Here is a 26752-nt window from a genome sequence, read left to right on the forward strand (position 1 = left end):
GCATTTGGCCCTACTTGGGAACCAGTCATTTAACATTACTTATAATATATATTTTAACAAAAACTTTCTTGGGGGCTGGGAATGTGGCTTAATGGTAGAGTGCTTGCCTAGCTTGCATGAAGCCCTGGGTTCAATTCCTCAGTGTCACATAAACAGAAAAGGCTGGAAATGGCACTGTGTGTGGCTCAAGTGGTAGAGTGCTAGCCTTGAGCAAAAAGAAGCTCAGGACAGTGCCCAGATCTTGAGTTGAAGCCCCAGGATTGTCAAAAACAACAACAACAACAACAACAACAACAACAAAACAACTTTCTCGGTTTGGGTCTGAAAATTTCAGAAACGTATATGACTGGTCACATTTGAGTCACTGGTTTAGAAGATGTAACACCCCCTAGTTACAAAGTCTTAAAAAAGAAGGCACTGTCAAATAATCTTTCAGGCAGAAAATGTGATGGTATTTTGGATTCTAGATCTTGTATTTGAAACCATCTTCTCAAGATCTTGCTATTTACTAGAGTATGAACAACATAGAGTAAATTGGGGTTAAAGGAGAACTTTCAATTTGTATTTTCTTCCTCTATTTTACCTAAATCATGGCATTAGCATTGCACTAACATATTTGTCTTTTACCTACCAGGAATTATTTTTATATAAAAATTGTGTGAAACTTATTCAGGAGAGATAAAGCAAAAATCACAGCTATGGGGCTCTGAGGAAAAACAGTGCTGATTTATGAAACTTCACAGACTTGGAAATAGAAACAAAGCACTAAATATTCATGAAATTCAATACAGTGCTTGAACATAAGTACATTTCTGTGATTTATAGCAGAGTTATAGGGAAGTAATAATAATCTGAGTATTTCCAGACACAGAGAACCTTTCAAGTGTTAAAATGTACTAATTTTTGGTCTTATTTAGTTTTGACTTTTAAGTAAATTTCCGCCAAAAAGTAAACAAAGATTTCACCAACAAAACAAGAGATTAAATATAGAAATGAGGGTTTAGGGTTTTTTTTTTTAAGTCTTCTCTAAAAGGTTTTTAAAGTGGTAGAACTTTAAAGACATTGCCACAACTGAAAAAATAAAATCTTATCACTAAGCCAAATAAATGTAAAATGGAGTTAAAATAGAACCTGTGCCATGCATTTTTATATTAATTTATAAATTCAATAATAATCTGATAATACAAGAATCAAGAGATCTTAAGTTGTGTGGTATTACCTTGATAATTTTGATTCCATGAAGCCCTGGGTTCAATTCCTCAGCACCACATAAACAGAAAAAGGCAAGAAGTGGCACTATGGCTCAAGTGGGAGAGTGGTAGCCTTGAGCAAAAAGAAGCCAAGGACAGTGCTCAAGCCCTGAGTTTAAGCCCCCAGGACTTGCAAACAAAACCCAAAATAGCACATTACTAGCGAAATTTAGCTGTTACATTTAAGAGCTATTTATTTATTTATTTGTTTAACCCACTTTGGCCTTTTAAATAAATATTATTTTATCCACTTTGGCCTTTTAAATAAGTATAATTCAGTTAATCATTAAAAATACAACCCTTGCATCTTTCTAAACCGTGTGTGTGTATCTGTGCGCACACATGTGCGTGTTTCTTTCAATGTACAATGAATGTCTAATTAACTCAAAATGGTTCATAGTGTTATTCTTTAGCAACTATTAAGTTGTTTGGTTGGAAATAATTCATGATGACAATCTGCCCCCACTATACCTCATCTCTGTCAATTTGTTTTCAACAGGCACAAATAAATGCTAGGAGATAATGCATAACCTCCATGGAAATTCTTTTACTGTTCTTAAAAAAAATGTGATATGAGCTGCATAAATAGTAATTAAGCTCTGGGAAAATGTGGTAAAACAAGCAGTACAAGACTATTCTGGTCAGACACACATAAAAACGATTGATTTAGATCCATTCAGGAGACAAGACAGAACAGTAGAAGTGATCAAAATATCTCGAAATAGGACAAATAATGAAGACTATAACACAATGAGATTGTTCAGCAAAAAGATTTCATAGGAATGTTCCTCAAATCTATAAGAGAAAAATCAGTTGTTTTCCATTTTTCACTAAGAACAGAATAAGCAGCACTGAAACTCCACCAGAGAGACAGAAGTAATATGTAAATTTCAGTTCTCAAACGAAAAAGAAAATCATTAACATGACCATGGAAATTCCTTAGAGATACTGTAAATAAGGCAAATATTTATAGTAGAATAGCCTATCATAGAATGTCAGAAAGGAAAGGCCACATTGCCCAACACCATTTATTGCTACAAATACACAAAAACTAAAGAAAGTAGATAGCTAAATGCAAAATATTTTATGATTAGTAGTTTAAACTGCTCCTAATTTTTGTAAAATAAACTGGGGGTAGAGTAAATAATTCTTTTTACTTAACCAATAATTTTCCACATTGCCTTGTGATGAAACACTGTTTTAAAGGGACCTCAAGTGGAGAAAATCTGCAAGCATAAATACGCACTAAGATGCCAAAAATAAAGATGAAGGAGTCCCAGACATAGTCTAAAGAAGTAAATCCTGCTCACCTGTATACCTAGACACCACACCACCTGAGACCTTCCCCAAGGCCCCTCTTGATCTTAAATCATGTGTTGTCATTGTATTGTTATGCTTCATGCCATACTCACCTGTTTCCAGTTTTCTAAAGCTATTGATAAACCCAAATTCTCTATGGTCACCTTGCTTTTCAGATTGTTATTAAAACGTGCCTATCTGGCTGACACCTGATTGATGAGATTCTTGGGTTCAAAATTCACTTGGCTTGAAGAGATGCACTGAGCCATGACCTTTTCCGAGTAGGCATATTTTCACCAGGTGTCCCCCATAATCACAGTTCATTCTAACCCCCTGTAGTTTTCCTGTTCTGCTGTATTGTTATTGCCTTTCAAGAGGAAGATAAGTGAGACCCAAATAAGAACCTGGAGTAGGTTTCCATGTAGCAAGGTCCTGTTGGCACTTTTCAAAACTGTTTTCTGTTATTCAAAGCAGTTATCAAAACATCTATATCCTGTCCATAAAAATAACCTACATTTATAAAGTACATGTGCTCTATGAGTAATTTATAAAGTTCCTAATAGTTAATACTTGTTCTATTTATTTAAGTTTCACAAGCATAGCACATTGCTACTACTACTGTTGTCCATTTAACAAATAATGGGATATTTGCAAAAGTGTGATAAGTAATTTGCCCACATTCACTCAGATATCAAACTACTGAGTCAGATTCTAGCCACCCCAGCCTAACAACAAAGACTGTGTGCAGATACACAACTCCAAACCACATTTCTAGGTAGATAAACCCTCTTAGTTGTTTTTTGTTGTTTTTTTTTAATGTTTTTGCTGTTGTTTGGTTGGTTTTTGTGCCAGTAAAGGGTATGAACTCAGGGCCTAATTCCCTAACTTTTTCACTAGGACTAGCCCTCTACCATTGGAGCCACTGCTCCACTTCTAGCTTTTTGCTGCTTAATTGAAGACATGAGTCTTATAGTGTCTTTCCTTCAAACTTCAATCCTCAGGTTTCAACCTCCTGACTAGCTAGGATAACAAATGTAAAACACTGACACATGGCATCAGGTAAGGAGATGAGAAATCAACTATTGTTATTCTATTCATACTTGGAAAGACTATTAATCACCACTTTTCTAGTTCACAAACAAACAGAATCCACCAAAGTTTGTAAAAATAAAACAGTGTTTTAAAAATATGTAATTTTCAAGAACTGAAATACTAGTTTATGGTCATGAATTCATTTAACCACTGTGGCTTAACATCTTTTTTCTTCTGCCTACAGAAGGAATGAGACAGATTGACACTAATAAGCTGTTCCTTGTTTCTCACTGTAGTTTATTTGAAACTTGAGCTCATGAACTGAATTGATAAGAAGTAAATTAACATATAAGGATATGAAGCAGAATGTATTTACACAAAAAGAGACTGCTGCTGAAGTAAAGTGCTAGAGACAACAACAATCACAAGTAACATTTTAAAGATGAATTATTAAAAGTATACTGAATATACATTCATTGTATGTATTTCATGCCTACTATAAATGACCTGAAGTATATCATAAATCCAAGTGATGTCCTAATTTCTAAGATATAATCCACACAGGAAAGATAATGTTGAAGTGAATATTTTACCATGATCATGGCATAAGCTTATTAGCTAATTTTAAAAAGTAGTTCCATTCCAAGTGTGTCTCAGAAATAGTGAGCTATTTCTGGTAGTTTGTCAGAAAACTTCTTTTATTTACACAAGGTCTCACTTCATCTACTCTAGCATCTTCATTAGCCATCAGAGAGCATAATCTTTGAGACCACTAATTTTCCAATATGGCATCTCTTCAGGGCCCAGCGTCTCTCTGACAATGGCATTGTTTGCTTGCTGCCTATATTATTCAGGGTGAGGATATACACACAAGCTCATTCTAAATTCTCTCTCTTTTTTTTTTTTTTTTTTGCCAGTCCTGGTGCTTGAACTCAGGTCCTGAGCACTATCCCTGGTTTTGTTTTTGTTTTTTTTTCTCTCACTGCTAGCACTCTACCACTTGAGCCACAGTGCCACTTCTGGCTTTTCCTATATATGTGATGTTGAGGAATCAAACCCAGGGCTTCATGTACAGGAAGCAAGCACTCTACCACTAGGTCATATTCCCAGCCCACCTAAAATTCTTAAAAGAAGAACTAAGACAAGCTCTAATCTTAGGCTTCCTTTTAAAATATGAAATTGGTCAAGCAGGGTTAAAGTTAAGATGAAAGGCCTTCCCAAGGTAAAGAATCTAATCGGTGATCTTCTGTTTGTTAAATAGTGCATTTAGCTTCCTCCCTCTCCCTCTCCCCTGATAAACTAGAATATAACTTGCCCCAATTCACATCAGGAAGAGAAGAGATGACTTATGAGCACAGCAGATAAATAAAAATGATTTGGAGGCCTGGAGAGGGGCTCTTCAAGAAGTTGTAGCCTTGGGCTATACTTTCATAGTTCTGGTGGTTTAATGCAAAGATAATCTGGATAAACTGCATCCCTGTGCTGAAGGAAGGTAATCCCAAACTATAAGCACCTAAAGGAGAGGATCAGAAGCAAATTTTCTCCAGATGAAAAAAACAGAAGTCAAATAATTTCTTCAAATAGATTCTATTACCAAGACATTATGGAGCTAAAAATAAACAAGCACAAAAGGAAAAAGTCATCATGATCAAGAAAAATCAACAGATATAGACTACAAAATATGACACTATAATTAACAGATATATTCTATAAAAACAGATATTGTAGTGTTTTAATAAGTACTCCAAGCCAAACTGAGAAGGAAAGGCAGACAATTTCTTTAATGGAACACTACAGTAACTCAATTTTAAAAGTCAATCAGCTAGGTTTTTTAACCTAATAGACCCAGAAAACAGAGTAACTAAACTGGAACACAGGTCAGACAAAAAGATGCAGAATGTAGTCTAGGAATATTTTTAAAAGAGAAATTAAAAATTGCTAATTAGAGATGCATAAAAATAATGTAGATATATTATTTTTCATCAAAGTTTCAGTAAGAGAAAGACCTAGGGAGAGGCAGGATTAGAAGAAGGAATATTTTTTTAAAAGATGAAAAAATACTAATCCACATATTCAAGAAATCATATATAATTTCTGGTATTCATATATAGACATAAAACATTGAATCTGAACCAAAAGATAGATAGATAGATAGATGACAGAGACAGAAAGAAAGGAAGAAAGAAAGAAAGAAAGAAAGAAAGAAAGAAAGAAAGAAAGAAAGAAAGAAAGGAAGGAAGGAAGGAAGGAAGGAAGAAAGAAACGGACTTCCAGGAAGACATCGGAGGAGCAGCAGAGCCCTAGCTAAGCTCCCTCCGACACTGCAGTTTTACCATGCAAGAGACACTTTTACTCCTAGAAAGACAGCCCAAATAAGTTATAACAGTACAGGGATTCTGGCCAGAAAGGAAAAATTGACTTTGCTGGCCAGAAAACACAGCTTTGAGCTCCAGGTAGTGACCTGCCACCACGCCAGTGCCGGTGCCCGCACAGCGCCCCACACTCTGCGCACCTAAAGCACACAGTGGTGATGAGGAAGAAATCCTCCAGACGGTGTCAGACAGACACAGATCGCAAGCTGAGCATGGACGGGCCGAAATCACAGAGAAAGCGTGAGTACCCCACGAAAGACATTCTCACTCGCGCCCACAGAGCAGCTTCTTGAAGGTAGCCCTCCCCCCACCACCAGAGCAAAGCGCCATCTTTGACCCTGGCATAGGGTCAGACCAGACTGGAACTAAAGCAGGCCTGGGGAAAGTGAGGAAAAAGGAGCCATCTTTGAAAAGGGCAAGAGGGACTGACCAATGAGAGCAAGCTCTGCCCAGGAGAACGCCCCCTGCCCAGGTGGGAGGCTGGTCCCGGGCTCAGGCTCACACACTCTTGTGAACTCAGCCAGAGGTGCTGGCCCTACCCGCTGGAATTTCTAAATTAAAACCGAAAGTGGTGAGCTGCTACCAGCAGCAAGGAACAACCTGTTCCCGAGACAGATAAACGGTCCCATCACAGAGGAAGCCCAATTCTCAGCCCTAAACGGAACAGAATTCCATAGCCGGCTCCGCCCAGAAGGCCACCCCACCCAGAAGGGAGGAACCTTCCCCAGGCAAGCTACTCGCCCTGCTGAGTCCACAGGCTATTCAAAGCCAGGCATTAAAGGCCCCATAGCAGACAGGAGGAGCCACGGTTCCCAAGACAGTTCAAGTCCCCCATCCACAGTGGACACCCAAGCTGTAGCCCCAGGATTTCACTAGCAGGGGAGGAGGGTCAGAACAGATCCACCCCCTAAAAACTGAAAGCAAGTCAAACCAGCCAAGCAGCAAACTAGACTGCAGACCATCGCAAGGAAACCAGAGACTGGAGAAAGCCCAGCCAAACAAGGAAGTCTCCTTTTTTTTTTTTTTTCAAAACATTTGTTAAGCTTTTTTTTGTTTTGTTTTGTTTTTCATTTTTGACACATCATTGGTGTTTTGTTTTCCATTTTTACCTGTTTGTTTTATCAAGTTGTTTTTTTTTGGGGGGGGTTGTTCATCTTTCTGTTTTTTAAAAATAACTTTTCTCTGTTTTGTTCATTTGTCTTTCAGTATTTTTTCTTTATTTCTCTCTTCACATTCTCTTTCTTTAAAAATTTATCTTCCTATGAATAACACCTCCACTCTTTTCTGCTAACACCCCATTGTCTATTATTTTAACCTTGTTCTTTCTACTGATTCTACTCTTCTCTACATTTGCACGTCACTGAAACTAAACCAAATCATCACCCTCCCCCCATGCACTTTACTCTATTATTTTTACTACCTCTAATTTACCCTCCTGACTTACTTCCAGGACTTCCAGATTCCATTCACCCCTGGTTATTGGATAGAGGGTATCCCTGCTCAATCAGAGTGAATCAAAGGGGTTCAAAGACAAAGCCAGTACTTGCAAAACTGTTTGGTGAAAGTGAACTGAACACCTCAGGTGGGGAAAGGGAAAGGGGGAGGAGGGAGGAGGGTATGAGGGACAAGGTAACAAACAGTATAAGAAATGTATCCAATGCCTAACATATGAAACTGTAACCTCTCTGTACATCAGTTTGATAATAAAAATTTGAAAAAAAAAGAAAGACAAAGACAGCCAGTACAAAAAGAACTTAATATAACAGCAAAAATTGCTCATAGGGTTGTAAGAGTAAATAAGTAACTACTGAATACAGGGCTCAGGATCAAAATTGTATTCTTTAGGAACACCAAATCTAATTTTATATACAGGTATACAAGGTATTTGTATATAATTGTGAACTTCTCAGATTTACACAACAGTGCTTGGTAAGGTCTGCTTTGGGTCTTAAATGGTGCTCACAAGTGCTTGTAGATTGGCATTCCCAATCCAAATGGACAGAAGAAACACAAGAAAGATGGCAAACAATGGAGTCTCATCTCCCACTCAAAACAAGCAGGAAGCAGAGCCGTCAATCAAAGACATAGAAGAGAACCCTCAAAATGCTCCACAAAGTTTACTGATAAAAATGATAAATGAAAAGTTTAAATCTCTTCAGTCAACTATTCTAGAGCGTGGGGAGGCAAAGCAAAAATTAATGGAGAATTTCATGGCCTCCACAAATAGAAAGATAATTGAACTTCAAGAGTCAAATGAAAAGATAGTTAGCAAGCTAAAAGATTTGAGAGACAGCACTCAAAACCAAATTAATGAGGGCTGGGGATATAGCCTAGTGGCAAGAGTGCCTGCCTCGGATACACGAGGCCCTAGGTTCGATTCCCCAGCACCACATATACAGAAAACGGCCAGAAGCGGCGCTGTGGCTCAAGTGGCAGAGTGCTAGCTTTGAGCGGGAAGAAGTCAGGGACAGTGCTCAGGCCCTGAGTCCAAAGCCCAGGACTGGCCAAAAAAAAAAAAAAAAAAAAAACCAAATTAATGAAGTTAATGAAATAAAGAAGTCCATGCAGGACCTAAGAGATAATTATAGCAAGGACATCGAAATCATCAGGGAAGTCCAGTCAGAAGGAAAAGCGATTCAAAATCAAGAAGCTAGCCTATAGGCCCGACTAACTGAAGCATAGGATTGAATCTTTTTTTTTTGTTTGTTTTTTGGCCAGTCCTGGGCCTTGGACTCAGGGCCTGAGCACCTTCCCTGGCTTCTTCCTGCTCAAGGCTAGCACTCTGCCACCTGAGCCACAGCGCCCCTTCTGGGTGTTTTCCATATATGTGGTGCTGGGGAATCGAACCAAGAGCCTTATGTGCAGAAGACAAGCACTCTTGCCACTAGGCCATATTCCCAGCCCCAGGATCGAATCTTAGGAGCTGAAGATTCCCTAGAATCTATGGAGAAAGATAAAAAATCAATACAAAACCAATCCAATGGACAAAACAGGTCACTCCAGGAGCTCCAAGACAGGAGCCTGATTTAAGGCTAATAGGTATTGAGGAAAACCTGGAGAAAGAAGTTAATGGAATAGGCAACCTATTTAACAGAATATTAGCTGAGAACTTCACAAATATCCAGAAGGATAGGCCCATACAGATACAAGAAGCATTTAGAACCCCAAACCGACCAGACCAGAATGGGACATCCCACTGACACATTGTGATCAAAACAGGATCAATAGAGTCCAAGGAAAGAATCCTTAAAGCAGTTAGGGAGAAGAAAACAATCACATATAAAGGAAAAGCAATCAGAATTACCCAGACTTCTCAACAGAGACCGTGAAAGCAAGGAGAGCCTGGAATGAGATATACCGAACACTAAATAAAAATAACTAGCAACCAAGAATATTGTACCCAGCTAAACTCTCATTCATAGCTGAAGGTCAAATAAAAGTCATCCACAGTAAGGAAAAACTGAAACAATATATCTCCACCAAACCAACTTTACAAAAAATCCTCAAAGATGTACTATACAGGGAAAATAATCAAGATCCCAATACAGACAGAGAAATGAACCCGAAATAGAAAACCGGAATATTAGATAAAGAAGTGGGAAGACACAGCTTTTAACAAGATAGATATAATGAAAGGAACAAACGATCACTTCTCAATCCTAACTGTCAACATTAATGGACTTAATTCTCCGATCAAACGACATCGAATCATAAGTTGGATCAAAAATCAAGATCCATCTTTCTGCTGCCTCCAAGAGACACATCTATCCAGCAAAAGTAAACATCTTCTAAAAGTGTAAGGCTGGAATCAAATCTATCAAGCAAATGGCCCCCATAAACAAGCTGGCATTGCAATCCTAGTATCAGATAAAATTGATTTCAAATTAAAAATGGTAAGAAGAGACAAAGAAGGTTACTACATTCTAATAAAGGGATCTCTCCTACAGAAGGATATAACCATCCTAAATATCTACACACCAAATACAGGGAGTACCCAACTTTATCAAACAAAAACTACTGACTCTAAAAACACTAATAGACCCAAACACATTGATAGTGGGGGACTTTTACACTCCACTACCACCTCTGGACAGATCAACACGTCAAAAACTGAATAAAGAAACCACAGAACTAAACAACTGCATAGACCAACTAGACTTAACCAACATCTACAGAATATTCCATCCAGCAACAACTGAATACACATTCTTTTCAGCAGCACAAGGAACATTCTCCAAAATAGATCACATCTTAGGGCACAAAGAAAATCTGTACAAATTCAGAAATATCAAAACCATTCCCTGCATTCTCTCAGACCACAATGGAATAAAATAGAACTCAACTCAAACAGCCACCGCAGAAAATCCTACAATACATGGAGACTAAACAACCCACTGCTGAACCATCAGTGGATCATTGAAGAAATTAGAACAGAAATTCAAATGTTTATGGAATTCAACCAAGATGAGTACCCAAAGTACCAGCTCCTTTGGGACACAGCAAAGGCAGTACTCAGAGGGAAATTTATATCTCTGGGTGCCTACATCAACAAACTGGAGAAACAGCAACTCAACAACTTAAGGAAGCACCTCAATCTCCTTGAAAGAGAAGAACAAGCCAAACCCCAAGTCAATAGATTGAAGCAAATAATTAAAATCAAATCAGAATTAATTGAATTAGAGAAAACAAAAACCATCAAAAGAATCAACAAAACAAAGAGTTGGTTGTTTGAAAAAATTAACAAGATACACAGACCCCTAGCATACCTGACCAAAAAACGAAAGCAGAAAACCCAGATAAACAAGATCAGAGATGAAACAGATAACATCACCACAGAAACAACCAAAATTCAGAACACAATAAGGGACTATTTTGCAAACTTTTATGCCAACAAATTTGAGAACCTGGAATAACTGGATGATTTCCTAGAAAAAATTGATATCCCCAAACTCAACCATGAAGATTTAAACCTTCTGAACAGACCCATATCCAGCATTGAAATAGAAATGGCAATAAGTGATCTCCCATCCAAGAAAAGCCCAGGTCCAGATGGATTCACAGCAGAATTCTACAAGGCCTTCAAAACAGAACTCACACCAATATTTCTCAAACTCTTCAATGAAATTGAAAGAGAAAGTTCACTACCAGACACATTCTATGAAGCCAGTATAACCCTCATCCTAAAACCAAGCAAGGACTCATTACGAAAAGAGAACTATAGAGCGATTTCCCTGATGAACATAGATGCAAAAATTCTCAACAAAATTCTGGCCAATTGACTTCAACAGGTCATCAAAAAAATCATACACCACGATCAAACTGGATTCATCCCAGGGATGCAAAGTTGGTTCAATATATGCAAGTCAATTAATGTAATCCACCACATCACCCAAAGCAAGGTAAAGAACCATATGGTTATATGTCTGGATGCGGAAAAGGCATTAGATAAAATCCAACACCAATTTATGCTAAAAGCCCTGGAAAAACTGGGAATCCAGGGAACACTCCTGAATATAATAAAAAGCAGTCTATGACAAAACAACAGCAAGCATAATTCTAAATGGTGAAAAGCTAAAGCCATTCCCTTTAAAATCAAGAGCAAGACAGGGATATTTGCTCTCTCCCCTTCTATTCAACATAGTACTAGAATTCCTAGCCAGAGCAATTAGGCAAGAAGAAAATATAAATGGGATCCAAATAGAAAAAAATGAAGTTAAACTTTCTCTCTTCGCAGATGACATGATCCTATACCTAAAGAACCCCATTGACTCTACTCCCAAGCTACTAGAGTTGATCCAAAACTTTGGCAAAGTTGCAGGATATAAAATAAACCCTCAAAAATCAATGGTATTTCTATATACTAATGACCTGAACACCGAGGCTGAAATCAGGAAAGCAACTCCTTTTGCAATAGCCTCAAAAAACATAAAATACCTAGGAATAACCTTAACCAAAGAAGTGAAAGATCTCTATGATGAGAACTTTAAAAACATGAAAAACAAAATTAAGGCAGAACTAAGGAAATGGAAAAACCTCCCATGCTCCTGGATTGGGAGGATTAATATAATCAAAATGGCAATATTGCCAAAGGCTATCTACAGATTCAATGCAATACCCATTAATATCCCAACACAATTTTTTAATGAAATAGAGGAAGCAATCTAGAAATTTATATGGAACAATAAAAGACCCAGAATAGCCAAAACAATCCTAAGCAGAAAGAACAGTGCTGGAGGAATTACAATACCCAACTTCAAGCTGTACTATAAAGCTATAGTAATAAAAACAGCTTAGTATTGGCACTGGAAAGCAACTACCTAATTAAACTTGGAAGTCTAGACAAACTAGATTCTAAGAACTTTTTTTATTATTTTTTAAAATTAATTAATTAATAATTAATTAATTAATTTTTTTGACAAGGTGTTGTGCAAAATGGGTACAGTTCCATAATAGGGCAGTGTGTACATTTCCTGTGATATGTTATACCCTGTTTTTCTTTCCCTTCCCTAGATCAGGCAGACATATATACAATACACAGTATACCAAAAACATATACAGTAGCCACGTGGCAGATGCCAAAGCAAATCACCTAGAACTTTAAATATAATATCAACAATAGAGTTTGCTTATCCTTGTCTTATGTAATCATACATACATAGTTTTTGAGCTATTATGATCCACTGAGAGGTCTATTTTTGACCTTTATATGTTGAGTAGTTGTTTGGTTATAGTTACATAATGTAAGGTCGCTGACCCAAACTTGTGGGAAATACCATTTGACAAGAAGTTTTTGGTTTCACAGACCTGGTCTCTACTGTCTCCCCCTCCCCCCACCTTAACAGTCATATATCAAGGAGATCATGCCCCTTTGTTTTCTGTATTCTATGCTTGTCTCGCTCAACATTATTTGTTCAAGTTTTGACCATTTCCCTGAGAATACCAATATTTCCCCATTCTAATCACTATGTAGTATTCCATTGTGTATAGGTACCATGTTTTTTGGATCCATTCATCTGTAGAGGGGCATCTGGGTTGTTTCCATATTTTGGCTATTGTGAATTGTGCAGCGATAAACATGGAGGTGCAGATGTCTTTTTGATATCTTGTGACCTGTTGTTCAGATAGATGCCTAGGAGTGGTATGGCTGGGTCATAGGGTAGGTCTATGTTGAGCTTTTTGAGGTACCTCCATACTGTTCTCCAAAGTGGTTGTACTAATTTGCACTCCCACCAACAATGGAGAAGGGTTCCTCTTTCCCTGCACCCCCTCTAGCATTTGTTGTTGCCTGAGTTCAGAGTATAGGCCATTCTAACTGGAGTGAGGTGGTAACTCTGGGTTGTTTTTATTTGCATTTCCTTTACTGCCAGGGTTGTTGAACATTTCCTCATATGTTTCTTTGCCATTTTTATCTCTTCTCTTGTGAAGTCTCTCTTTAGTTCCTTTGCCCATTTCATAATTGGTTACTGGGCTTGGAGGGGGTTTGTTTTTTGAGTTCTCTGTACATGATGAATATTAGGCCTTTGTCTGTTGCTGTGCTGGTAAAAATCCTTTCCCATGTGGTTGGCTTTCTTTCTAGTTTGGTGGCTATGTCTTTAGCTGTGAAGAAAATTTTTATTTTGTAGTAGTCCCATTTGTTGAGTCTCTCCCCTATCTGTTGTGCCCCTGGGACTATATTCAGGAAGTTCCTTCCTGTTAAGTTCTAGCATCTTTTTTTGGGGGGGGGGGGCCTAGTGGTAAAGTGCTCATCCCGTATACATGAAGCCCTGGGTTCAATTCCTCAGCACCACATACATTGAAAAAGCCGGGAGTGGTGCTATGGCTCAAGTGGCAGAGTGCTAGCCTTGAGCAAAAAGAAGCCAGGGACAGTGCTCAGGCCCTGAGTTCAAGCCCCAGGACTGGCAAAAAAAAAAAAAGAAGGAAAAGAAAAAAAAAAGTTCTAGCATCTTTCCTACTCTGTCCTTCAGTAGTTTCAAGGACTCAGGTCTGATGTTGAGGTCCTTGATCCATTTTGAGTTGATCTTGGTGTATGGTGATAGGCTAGGGTCTACTTTGAGTTTTCTACATATGGCTGCCCAGTTTTCCCAGCACCCGTAGTTGAAGAGGCTATGTTTATTCCATTGTATGTCTTTAGCTCCTTTGTCAAATATCAGCTGACTGTAAGAGTGCGGTTTTATTTCTGGGTCTTCAATTCTATTCCATTGGTCCTCAGGTCTGTTTTTATACCAATACCAGGTTGTTTTTGTCATGATGGCTCTATAATAGAGCTTGAAGTCTGGTATTGTGATACCTCCTGCACTGCTTTTTTTTGCCTAGAATTGCTTTGGGTATTCTAGGTCTTTTGCTGTTCCATATGAATTTATGGGTTGCTTTCTCTATTTCAGTGAAGAATGTAGCTGGGGTCTTGATGGGGAGTGCATTGAATTTGTATAACAATTTGGGCAATATGGCCATTTTCACTATATTGATTCTGCCTACCCATGAGCATGGGAGGTCTTTCCATCTCCTTGTGTCTTCTTTGATTTCCCTTTTTAGATTTTTATAGTTCTCATTAAATAGGTCCTTCATGTCTTTAGTTAGGTTGATTCGTAGGTAATTTATTCTTTTTTTGGCTATTATAAATGGTATTATTTCCATAATTTCCTTTTCTGCTTCTACATTGCTGGTGTACAGAAAAGCTGCTGATTTTTGTGGATTGATTTTGTATCCTGCTACTTTGCCAAAATGGTTTATTAGGTGTAGGAGTTTGGGGACTGAGTTTTTTTGGGTCCTTCAGATATAAGATCATGTCATCTGTGAATAGGGATAGTTTGATTGCTTCTTTGCCAATGTAGATCCCTTTGATGTCCTCCTCTTGCCTTATTGCTATGGCTAGGGATTCCAGCACTATGTTGAAAAGAAGTGGGGAGAATGGGCATCCTTATCTTGTTCCTGAGTTTAGGGGGAATGATTTTAGTTTCTCCCCATTTAATACAATATTAGCAGTTGGTCTGTTGTATATGGTTTTTATTGTTTTAAGGAATGTTCCATTTATTCCTGTTCTCTCCAGAGTTTTTAATAAGTATGGATGTTGTATTTAGTCAAAGGCTTTGTGTGCATCGACTGAGATAACAATGTGATTCTTGATTTTAGTTCTGTTTATGTTTAGTTCTGTTTAGTTCTGCTTACATTAATTGATTTACGGATGTTGAACCATCCTTGTGTCTGTGGGATGAAGCCTACTTGGTCATGATGTATAATTTTCTTAATCAGTTTCTGGATCCTGTTAGCTAATATTTTATTGAGGAGTTTTGCGTCTGTGTTCATTAGTGATATTGGTCTGTAGTTCTCTTTTTTTTTTTGTTGGGTCTGCCTGGTTTGGGGATAAGTATAATATTAGCTTCATAGAATGAGTTTGGGATTTCTCTCTCTGTTTCTATTTCGCAGAAGAGTTTGAGGAGTATTGGTATTAGCTCCTCACTAAAGTTTTTATAGAATTCATTGGTGAATCCATCTGGGCCTGGGCTTTTCTTTGTTGGGAGGCTCTTGATTACCACCTGTATCTCGCTGTCAGATTCTAAGAAATTTGGACAACAGAACAGTCACATTACCCTCAGCTGTTGTTTTCTAAGAAACACAAATTCTAGGGTTCTACCCCAAGCCTGAGATCAGCTCTCAAGATACAATTTGAGAAGTTATGTACTAACAAATACTCTCAGTGATTCTGATGTTCCTGGAGTTAGAGAACATAGAACTATTCCAAACTCATTGTACTTCACTTACTTTCCCGCCTGTGAATGAATAACTTATCTCAATATTTTTTATCAGAGCAATTACTACTAAAGAGGAAAAAAATAGACCTTTATTAGAAGTTTGGATAGCATAAATAAAATTTGTATTGTCACTGTATAATTAAAATACAGTTGTGCTTGGCTGGGTGCTGGTGGCTCTTGTTTATAATTCTAGCTACTTTGGAGGCTGTGATCTGAGATGGCCTAGCCAGCTCAGGCAGGAAACTCCCCAAGACTCTTCTTTGCAATAACTACTCAGAAACCTAAAAGTGGTACTGTGGCTCAAGTGGTAGAACATTAGCTTTGAGCGAAAAGCAGCTCAGTGACAGAGCCCAAACCTTGAACCATATTAACAAATATAATTACATATTCAATTAACAAATATAATTAGATTTAATTAACAAATGCAATTATATGTAATTGATACTCTACATGAGAAAGGATAGAAAGGTAATATCTCTTACAAAACTGTCTTAAATACTTCCAAATATTTTATGTAAATATTAGGAAATATTTTCTTATTTGAAATTTACTAGTTATTGGATCTTCTTACATATTGTAATGTCTGATATGACATGCAGCTCATGTAATCTCTTTGTTATTCCAAGATTATTATTTCATGTTAGGCTTGTTAAATAACCAGAATTTTTTTAATCCCAAAGTATATTTCAAAATATCTTTATAAGTCTAAGATCACTCAGAACTAAGTCCTATTTCTGAACCACAAAATTTTTCCTGTTTTTTGCTTCATTTCACTTGGCTTTATCTTGTGGGATATCTACACATTTATAATATGAAATGACAGATTTTCCATGAAAAGCTCAGTAAACACACACAGTAGTCAGCTCCAATTGTAAACAATCACAAAACAAACTTTAAAGCATTCATACCAATGTAAAACTCGGTGGAAGACTGTTTTCTCAAAGGACTGTGGATGATTATTATGAACAAAATAAATGAGGTAAGGTAATATCACAATAGTGATCTTGAACTGTGAGTCAAATGAGTAAGATTAAAGGCACACACAAAAAAATCTTCCTAATAGGCACGCAGATAACTGCTGGAAAGAAAAATATGTTCCTTGTTGGAAATTAACTGCCACACATTCCCAACCTACACAAAGCTGTCATAAAGGACATCTAAATCTGTCCTTGTTTATAACATGTGTTGTGACAAGATTTGACAGTTTATCAAAGAACTATAATTGCCACCTAAACATTTAGCATTTTGTCAACTGCAAGTTTGTTTAGTGAAAGCATTTATTTTCACGTAAAATACACCCTTTTTCTCTACTTTCTGAAAGGACTGAATTTCTTTTCTCCTGAGCCCATCAAACTACATCAGGCTCTCTTTGAATTATTTATGTTGGAATTGTGAAGGGTAAAAGAATAATCAGCAAGGCAAGTAACTATTATCAAAGTAATATAGATATATTCCAGGTACTGACTCAAAAGACCTTCAATTCTAGATCTGTAGAGATGACATTTAAATATGGTTGCATTGGGAAGGAGAAAGATAAAGACTTTGCTTTTTTATCATAATTTCTGTTTCCAGAATAATATATTAAAACCAAGGCCTTAAACAGAGAATTTATTGTTTAGTAGAATTTTTTTATTTGTAACTTTTGAAAGAGTCAATGGTAACAGAATAAAATAAATAGGATGTAAATCCTCTTTCAATAGATTAAAGGAACAGAAATATCAAGAAAGTGGCACTGTGGCTCAAGTGGTAGAGCGCTACCCTTGAGCTAAAGAGCTCAGGGACAGCGCGCCCAGGACCAGAGTTCAAGCCCCATGACCAAAAAAAAAAAAAAAAAAAACAGAAATATCAAAATAACAAAGATGAAGATATTCAATGATACTACTGGTAGTTCACTTTTGGAAATTTTATGTATGTGTGTGTGTTTAACACAAAGGATTTTCAGTCTCAGTCTCATGTTTGTTCTGTTATAATTACTCAAAAAACAAAACATTTTTGAAAATATTTCTGTACCAATTTTCAATTTTTTCTTTATTTTGATAAGCCTCAAAACAGTAATATAGCAAGGAAAATGAAAGTCATACTTGGGAATTCAGGAATCTCACATTGTAATACATACTCTGCTTTAATTATGTAATATATCACAAACAAACTGTGTCTGGGCCTCAGTTCTCTGTCTATACATTGGGATATTAAGATGACTAGGGTGGAAGTCTCAAAGGCCAATTCCATCATTAATAGTTTTTATTTCTAGATAAATCCCTGGAAGTATAAGGTACAGCAACAGCCAGAGCATTGTGCAAAAATAGCAGCAAGGCAAACATGTCTCCTATTTAACACCTCAAGAAAAATGCAACTAACTGTGGGTTTTAAATGTTTACATTAGCATTCATTCTGATTTAGGAAATATTAAATCTATTTTTTAAAATCTGTTTTGTTTTACAGTAGAAATTGAAAATACGTGACATGTTGAGAATACTAAGAGAAAATTAATTTAACCAAAAAAACAGTAGTTGTTAAATGCTTCTAAATTAAATCGCAAGAGTTTCTTTAGAAACCACTGTTTTAGGATGAAGTATACAGTACAGGTGGTTCTGTTGATTTTTGGTATGAAACAACACGAACGAAGGGTTGTGGATAGAAAGCAACTAATATGCATTGTTAACTGTGAAGAACCTGTGAAGAAGTATGTTGATGACAAGAAAAATGTGATGGGATCATCAGCATATCACTATGGATGTAGTTTTCGTTCTTTATAGGGCTTTGTTACAATAACTCATTAAATACGCAAAAGTATTTTTAGAACCAAGTATATTCAAGCATTGATGAATTTTACCTATCTCTATCATCTCCTCCATCCCTTATCTAATTCCTGAGCTTCTATTATCCATGAAACTCACCCACTGAGGAAATTCAAAAGTTGAGCAAGAAGATATATTCAATAATTATTTGATAATTTCAAAATATATGTAATGGCAATTTGATTTTACACTATTTTTTAAGTCTCAGTTTCCAAATGTCAGGGACCCAAATAGCAGGATATGAATATATGATCTGAAGTTTCATCTTCCAATATCTTTATAAGCCATTCCATTATTGAAATTCTTTGTATCTATGATCTTTTTTATTTCCATTACCTAAAAGTCCAACGCACTGTACAATTTCTATCTAAAAATTTCTAACAATTACCAAATGTATCTGCACTCTTTAGTATATAAGTAATACCTCATTGTATGTACAATAATTGCTTGATAATTTACTTATTATCATTTGTTGATTTCCAGAATTCATTTTTATAAACAAATCTAGGGTAGCTAGTACTTTTCACTCACCAACTTACATCCTACACATAGTATCACACCTAACACACAGAAAATTCTCCTGGATTTAATTATTACTTATTGAGTGAACTAAATGAATTACTATTGAATGAATGAATTTACCGAATGAGTTAATACAGCAACAAACTTGTGAATTTCTCTGGAATGGATTCCTAGATGTAGAGATAAGCCAAAGTCCATCTGCAATATGATCCTTTCAAAATCTAAAAGTTCACACATTCTATTAGAAGGCATTGTTATGCATTTTGGCCTCCTTAATATAAGGAAATAACTATTATCTTGATTACTACTATTTTTTCATATTTATCGACGATTTTTTTTTTACCATGACTTGCCTATTTGTACTATTTTCCAACTCTCCCCTTTTTTTTCCACTGTATGGGAGGTACTCTGTGTAAAATAACACTTTGCTGATACTTTTTTTTTTTTTTTTTTTTTTTGCCAGTCCTGGGCCTTGGACTCAGGGCCTGAGCACCGTCCCTGGCTTCTTCTCGCTCAAGGCTAGCACTCTGCCACTTGAGCCACAGCGCCGCTTCTGGCCGTTTTCTGTATATGTGGTGCTGGGGAATCGAACCTAGGGCCTCGTGTATCCGAGGCAGGCACTCTTGCCACTAGGCTATATCCCCAGCCCTGCTGATACTTTTTCCACTCTGTTTTGGGCCTTGTACAGAGTTTTTTGTATTTATTATTATTATTACTTCAAATTTGTACCAGCTGCCCAAGAAAAGTAAAAAGAGCATCAATAGTAACAGTGCTACTAGCAATACATCAGCTGGGGGGAAAAAACAACAAAAAAAAACTCTCTAGTTTAGAAGTATAAAGAAGGTGAAAACCAAAATCAATTTGCTAGAGACAAGGTCGGTTTAGCCCCTCACACCGGAAGAGGTTCTAACGGCCGAGTAACGGGCAGGGTACCAACCGGAAACTGTTCAGCCTGGTGGCCTGATTTCCGGTTGCGGTTCTCCTGCGGGAAGAGATTGCGGAAGGATGCCGAATATCAAGATTTTCAGCGGTAGCTCCCACCAGGACTTATCTCAGAAGATTGCCGACCGCCTGGGCCTGGAGCTTGGCAAGGTGGTGACGAAGAAATTCAGCAACCAGGAGACATGTGTGGAGATCGGCGAGAGCGTGCGGGGAGAGGACGTGTACATCGTCCAGAGCGGCTGCGGAGAGATCAACGACAGTCTCATGGAGCTCCTGATCATGATCAACGCCTGCAAGATCGCCTCAGCCAACCGAGTGACCGCTGTCATCCCCTGCTTCCCTTACGCCCGGCAGGACAAGAAGGACAAGAGCCGGGCCCCCATCTCTGCGAAACTGGTGGCTAACATGCTGTCCATCGCCGGCGCCGACCACATCATCACCATGGATCTGCACGCCTCTCAGATCCAGGGCTTTTTTGATATCCCAGTCGACAATTTGTACGCGGAGCCAGCTGTCCTCAAGTGGGTGCGGGAGAATATTTCCGAATGGAGGGACTGCACCGTTGTGTCTCCTGATGCTGGAGGAGCCAAGAGGGTGACCTCCATTGCCGACCGCCTGAATGTGGACTTTGCCTTGATTCACAAAGAACGCAAGAAGGCCAATGAAGTGGACCGCATGGTGCTGGTAGGCGACGTGAAGGATCGGGTGGCCATCCTTGTGGATGATATGGCTGACACATGTGGTACCATCTGCCATGCAGCTGACAAATTAGTCTCCGCCGGAGCCACCAGCGTGTATGCTATCTTGACTCATGGAATCTTTTCTGGCCCAGCCATCGCTCGTATCAATAGTGCATGCTTTGAAGCAGTTGTGGTCACCAACACCATACCTCAGGAGGAGAAGATGAAGCAGTGCTCCAAAATACAGGTGATCGACATCTCTATGATCCTTGCAGAAGCCATCCGGAGAACTCACAATGGGGAATCTGTTTCCTACCTGTTCAGCCATGTTCCTTTGTAACAAAATAACTTCCAGATTATTCTTATTTATTTTAAAAGCAAATAAGATTAAAAATTAAAACAATTACTCATTATTTTGCCTTGGTATTTGATGAAGACTCAAATTGTCCTAAAGAGCCTTTTCATATCCTCTATCAGGTATATTACAGTTTATCTAAATTTGTGGAACAATTTTAGGTAGGATTTCTGAGATTTTTCTGTTGTGTCCTTCTGGCTTCTTTGATTTTGTAAGCCTTGAAAATTTCAATAGATCAGTTGCTTGTCAGATTTCAGGCCATTTGTGTAAAGCTGTTTGAGGAAAAACTAACTAGACAATCACCCAGTCGTCCATCCCCAGTACGCACATACACAAGTTCTCCAAAAGCCCTGAGCCACCCTAAAACTAGTTCTAGTTGCTGAACTCACTAAAAGGCAAGAGCAAGTAACTTTCAGTTTCAGCAGTGGTTGAGATCCTTAAGAGGAGGCAAATTTATTGAGGAGATTAATCTATCACTGTATCTTTGGAAACTATCTTGGATTCTTTCAGTTTGGTTTATCTACAATAGACTTCTTCCTGGTCAGATAGGGAATTCAGCCCAAACGTTGAGTTGGCCATAGTCTTCTGGAAAGCACACTCACTTCCTGTTAAATAATCTGTAGTGTTCACATATTCTATTTTTATGCTATAGCTGAATATTCCTTTGCCTGGTAATGTTATGGTAGTAGGATTTACATGGCATTGCAATCTTTTGGTTGCATTCATCACTTTTTATCTTTCTTCCTTGTATTTGGTTGGCCTCTCAAATGATTATATTTTTAGATGATGCTAGTGTTTCTGCTAAGGAAAATCAGTAAAGTGTCTTTGTATTGGGGGAGCCCTCAATATGTTATGTAAAATTACTCATGTCTAAGATAATAGAGAAAAGCACTTAAGAGTTTCTAAAGAATAAAACAAAAATGAGATAGTTTTAAAGACTGATGTCAGACTTCTCATTTGAAGAACTGGGCAATAAGAAAAACAAATTTTTTGAGGTCCTAAAGGACTTTACTTTTGTGATACTGGGGGTTGGACCCAGGGCCTTATACTTGCTAGGAAACTTCTCTGCCATTTGAGCAATGCTCACAGCCTAAGAAATATTATTTTAAATATATTTTTGTGCTCAAGCAATCATTCAAAGTTGAAGTCAATATTATGACACTTTTAAAAAATAGTGCTTTAGCCGAGTGCCAGTGGCTTGCACCTATAGTCCTTGCTACTCAGGAGGCTGAGATCTGAAAGTTGTGTTTCACAGCCTGGACAGGAAAATCCATGAGACTCTTACCTCCAGTTGTCTCCAATTAACCACCAGAAGACCAGAAGTGGTGCTGTAGCTCAAAGTGTAGAGTGCTAGCCTTGAGCGATAAAGCTCAGGCACAGTGCTCTGAGTACAAAAAAGAAAAAGAAAAGAAAAACTTGCTAAAGGATTTAGAGAACACCCAAACATAGACAGGAATATTACAATCCTGACAGTTTCCTCAGATCATCTAGCTAGTATAAACTCAATATTAACCCTAATTGGATATTTTTACTTAAAATGAGAAATTGATATGCTTAAAGTTCATGTGGAAAAATAAGCTAAAATTGTCAAAATATTTTTAAATGTTTGTACTATGACATATTAAAACAGTGCACTATGACATATCAGTGGAAATGTGGTATTGATGCCAGATATACACCAAGTTTTGTTGTCTAGATTCCTGAAACACATCATGCATTCTTACAGTAATTTAGCACGTATACACATGCCCTGTTTAATGGAGGGACTGACTGTGTTAGTGGAAAGAGCCCATAACTGAATCAACTCTATAGGCAAATCATTATCACAGAGTCCCTGTGGAAATGGTTTCCTGACATCCTGCCTTGGCAACTATTTCAGCAGCATACTTAGATTCTCTGAAGTTGGAATGAGCCTCTAGCCATGGTTTTGTTCTAGCTATCCTGATGTAATTATTCATTTATTTGAATCATAGTGATGCTCCTGATGAGCTTCTTAATGTCAGTTTACATCAGTATCTTAGCTTGCTACTTCCTTGAAAAAAGGATATACATATTATACATATTCCTTGAATATGTAAATCTATTCCTTGAATATATATTGGACTGCACCTTTCCAAACATTCTTCAAAAGCTCTAACACTTTCTTTTCTTTTTTTGCCAGTGCTAAGGCTTGGAACTTGGGGCCTGAGCACTGTCCCTGGCTTCTTTTTGCTCAAGGCTAGCACTCTGCCACTTGAGCCGCAGTGCCCCTTCTGGCTTTTTCTATGTATGTGGTGCTGAGGAATCGAACCCAGGGCTTTAATGTATGGAGGCAAGCACTCTACCACTAGGCCATATTCCCAGCCCCAGCTCTAACACTTTATAACACCATCTTCCTTGTTTATATAAATCAGATCTAACATTTTCACTCACTCATTTGGGACAAACTTTCCTTCAAAGTACAAAATCAAGAGTATCCACTGCATAGTAAATAATCTGTGATACAGAATCTATTCATAGCAATGTAAATAAATAGAGCTTCTCCAAAGCATAAGCACAATACTTTACATTGTATTGGCTAGGAACTCATAAGAGTATGCCATGTGAGTATGCCAAATGCCAAATATAGAGAGAAAATTTAGCCAAAATAGTACTAAATATGGATGTATGTGATATAACTGTTAGAGTGTAGATAAATAATGCACTGATCAATTGATGGTGCCAAATAACTGCCTACTGGTTGGAAAACTGAAGTTTTCTCTCATCCTGAAATGATGCACAAAAATAAATTCCAGAAAGAATGGCTATTATGAAAACAGAACTGCAAACCAATGAAAGAAAACATGAAATAATTTTTACACTCATAGTGGAGAAGACCTTCTTAAGAAGGATATAAAACTCAAAACTCAAAAGATCTAGACATCACTTCTTGAATCCTATGGGCATGAATGGATTGAACTAATCATCTACAAATATCTGTTGCTCTTTGAGAGAAAGGCGTGAAGGGTAGAGCTGTCAAGAGTGGCGTAGAGGCTAAGCATCAGTAGCTCATACTTATAATCATACTTACTCAGGAGGCTGAGATTTGAGAATCATGGCTCAAAGCTGACCCAGGCAGGAAAATCTGTGAGACTCTTATCACCAGTTAACCAACACAAAGCCAGAGTGTAGCTGTGGCTCAAGTGGTAGAGCTCCAACTTTGAGTGAAAAAGAATAAATGACAGGGATCAGGACTTGAATTCAAGCACCAATACCAGTACAAAGAAAAAGAATGGTTCCGAAGTAAACTACCACTGGAGGTGGCCCAGAAACTTACAGAGTATGTGCTGGAGGAAACTACTCAGCGCATGGTGGTTGAGAAACCAAAAGAAAATGGAAGTGACAGGATGGCCAATATAACAAATTGTACAAGAAATGTACCCACTGCCTTACATATGAAATTGTAACCCCTCTGTACATCACTTTGACAATAATTATTCACAAAAATAAAAATGAGGGGCTGGGATATGGCCTAGTGGCAAGAGCGCTTGCCTCGTATACATGAGGCCCTGGGTTCGATTCCCCAGCACCACATATACAGAAAATGGCCAGAAGTGGCGCTGTGGCTCAAGTGGCAGAGTGCTAGCCTTGAGCAAAAAGAAGCCAGGGACAGGGCTCAGGCCCTGAGTCCAAGCCCCAGGACTGGCCAAAAAAAATAAAATAAAAATAAAAATAAAAATATAAAATATAAAAATGAAATTCATTGCTTACTTTTTCTTAATAAATGAAATTAATAATTAAAAAAAGACTAAACCCCCAATAACCTAATTACTGTTCATTAAACTCCACATCCTTAAGGTCTGACTATCCACAATTTCTGAGACTTTAGGACATTTTGATATTAATAAACATGAATTTGGGGGTTGGGTCTGGAGGACAGACTTTAGTAGGTTTACTGGGCTCCAAAAAAGATACATCAGGAAAAAACTCCTGGGCTGGGAATATGGCCTAGTGGCAAGAGTGCTTGCCTTACATACATGAAGCCCTGGGTGTTTGATTCCTCAGTACCACATATATAGAAAAAGCCAGAAGTGGCACTGGGACTCAAGTGGTAGATGCTAGCCTTGAGCAAAAAGAAGCCAGGAATAGAGCCAGGCCCCGAGTTCAAGCCCCAGGACTAGCAAATAAATAAATAACTCCTAAAACTTGTGAAAATGACCTTATTTAGATAAAGATCTTTGTAGATGTTTGAGATTTGAAGATGAGGTCATAATGGATTCAAAGAGGGCCTTAAATAAAGAATTAAACACCCTTACAAGTGAGAGGAAGGCAAATATTTCTTAAGTAAAGGAGTAATCAGAGGAATAGGCAGAGTGGAGAAATGAGTGTACAAACCCACCCCAAGGGTTGTCAGCAGCTCCCAGAAGTTGTGAGAGATATAGAACAGGTTCTCCTTTGGAGCCTACAGAAGAAACCAACCATATTGATAGCATTAATTGATAGCTCCAAGATCTGAGAAATTCTATTTCTCTTGCTTCAAATCATTGATGTTGTTCAAACTGTAGAGATAAACAGAAAGCCCACAGATTGGGAAATCTTTACCAGCCACATATCTAAAATATACACAGAACTAAAAAAGTTAAATTCCTCCAAAACAAATCCTCACAGAACCAACAAGTGAGCTAAAGACCTAAAAAGAAACTTCTCTGTAGAGGAAATGAGAATGGCCAAGAGACATATGAACAAGAGCTCTACATCATTGGCCATAAAAGAAATGCAAATCAAAACAACATTGAGATTCCATCTCACCCCAGTAAGAATGTCCATTATCAGGAAAACTAATAATAACAATTGCTTGAGGGGATGTGGGCAAAAGGGAACTCTACTACATTGTTGGTGGGAATGTAAACTTGTTCAATCACTCTGCAAAGCAGTATGGAGGTTCCCCAGAAGGCTAAACATAGAGCTCCCCTATGACCCAGGAGCCCCACTTTGGGGCATCTACCCAAAAGATCACAAGCAAGATCACACTTAAGCCACCAGCACAACAATGTTCATCGCAGCTCAATTTGTCATTGCTAAAATGTAGAACCAACCCAGATAGAACCAACCTCAGTAGACCAGTGGATCAGGAAAATGTACAGATACACAATGGACTTCTATGCCTCTGTCAGAAAGAATGACATTGCCCCATTCATTAGGAAATGAAAGGACTTGGAAAAAATTATACTAAGTGAAGTGAGCCAGACCCAAAGAAACATGGACTTTATGGTTTCCCTCATAGGGAATAATTAGTACATGTTTAGGCTAGTCATAGCAGAAGATCACAACAGCCTAATAGCTATGCCCTTATGAACACATAAGATGATGCTAAGTGAAATGAACTCCATGTTATGGAAACAAGTGTTATATTATTGTTGTAATTATTTTCAATATGCCATGTGAAACCGTACTTTTTTTTTGTTTGTTTCTCTCATATTCCCTTCCTGTGGTTGTACCTCCGCTATCACTGTATCTCATCTGACTACCTTGGATACTGTATGTACGTGTATTGGAACTAGGGAAGGGAAAGGGAATATCAAAATCAAGAGACAAAGGATAAAAAGACAGATGATTCCAAAGCAATACTTACAAAATCATTTGGTGTAAACCAACTGTACAACTTATGGGGGGAGGGGAAAAGGGGGAGGAGGAGGGGGAAAATGAGGGAGGAGGTAACAAGTTGAACAAAAAATGTACTCACTGCCTTACATATGAAACTGTAAGCCCCCATACTTCTCTTTGACAATAAAGAA

At 37.8% G+C, this 26752-nt stretch overlaps 1 protein-coding gene across 1 annotated transcript; it reads left to right on the forward strand.

The window, feature by feature from the left end:
* The first annotated feature begins 20027 nt into the window (after positions 1-20027).
* On the forward strand, positions 20028-20984 carry Prps1l1 (phosphoribosyl pyrophosphate synthetase 1 like 1). The gene has a single exon (XM_048337828.1). The coding sequence runs from the start codon at positions 20028-20030 to the stop codon at positions 20982-20984; it is 957 nt and encodes a 318-aa protein (XP_048193785.1).
* Positions 20985-26752: the final 5768 nt, after the last annotated feature.

This window comes from Perognathus longimembris, chromosome 2 (assembly GCF_023159225.1).
Source record: "Perognathus longimembris pacificus isolate PPM17 chromosome 2, ASM2315922v1, whole genome shotgun sequence".
NCBI lineage: Eukaryota > Metazoa > Chordata > Mammalia > Rodentia > Heteromyidae > Perognathus > Perognathus longimembris.

Bases quoted from the DNA above. Each gene is read 5' to 3' on its own strand.
- Prps1l1 (XM_048337828.1), top strand. From the start codon at position 20,028: ATGCCGAATATCAAGATTTTCAGCGGTAGCTCCCACCAGGACTTATCT.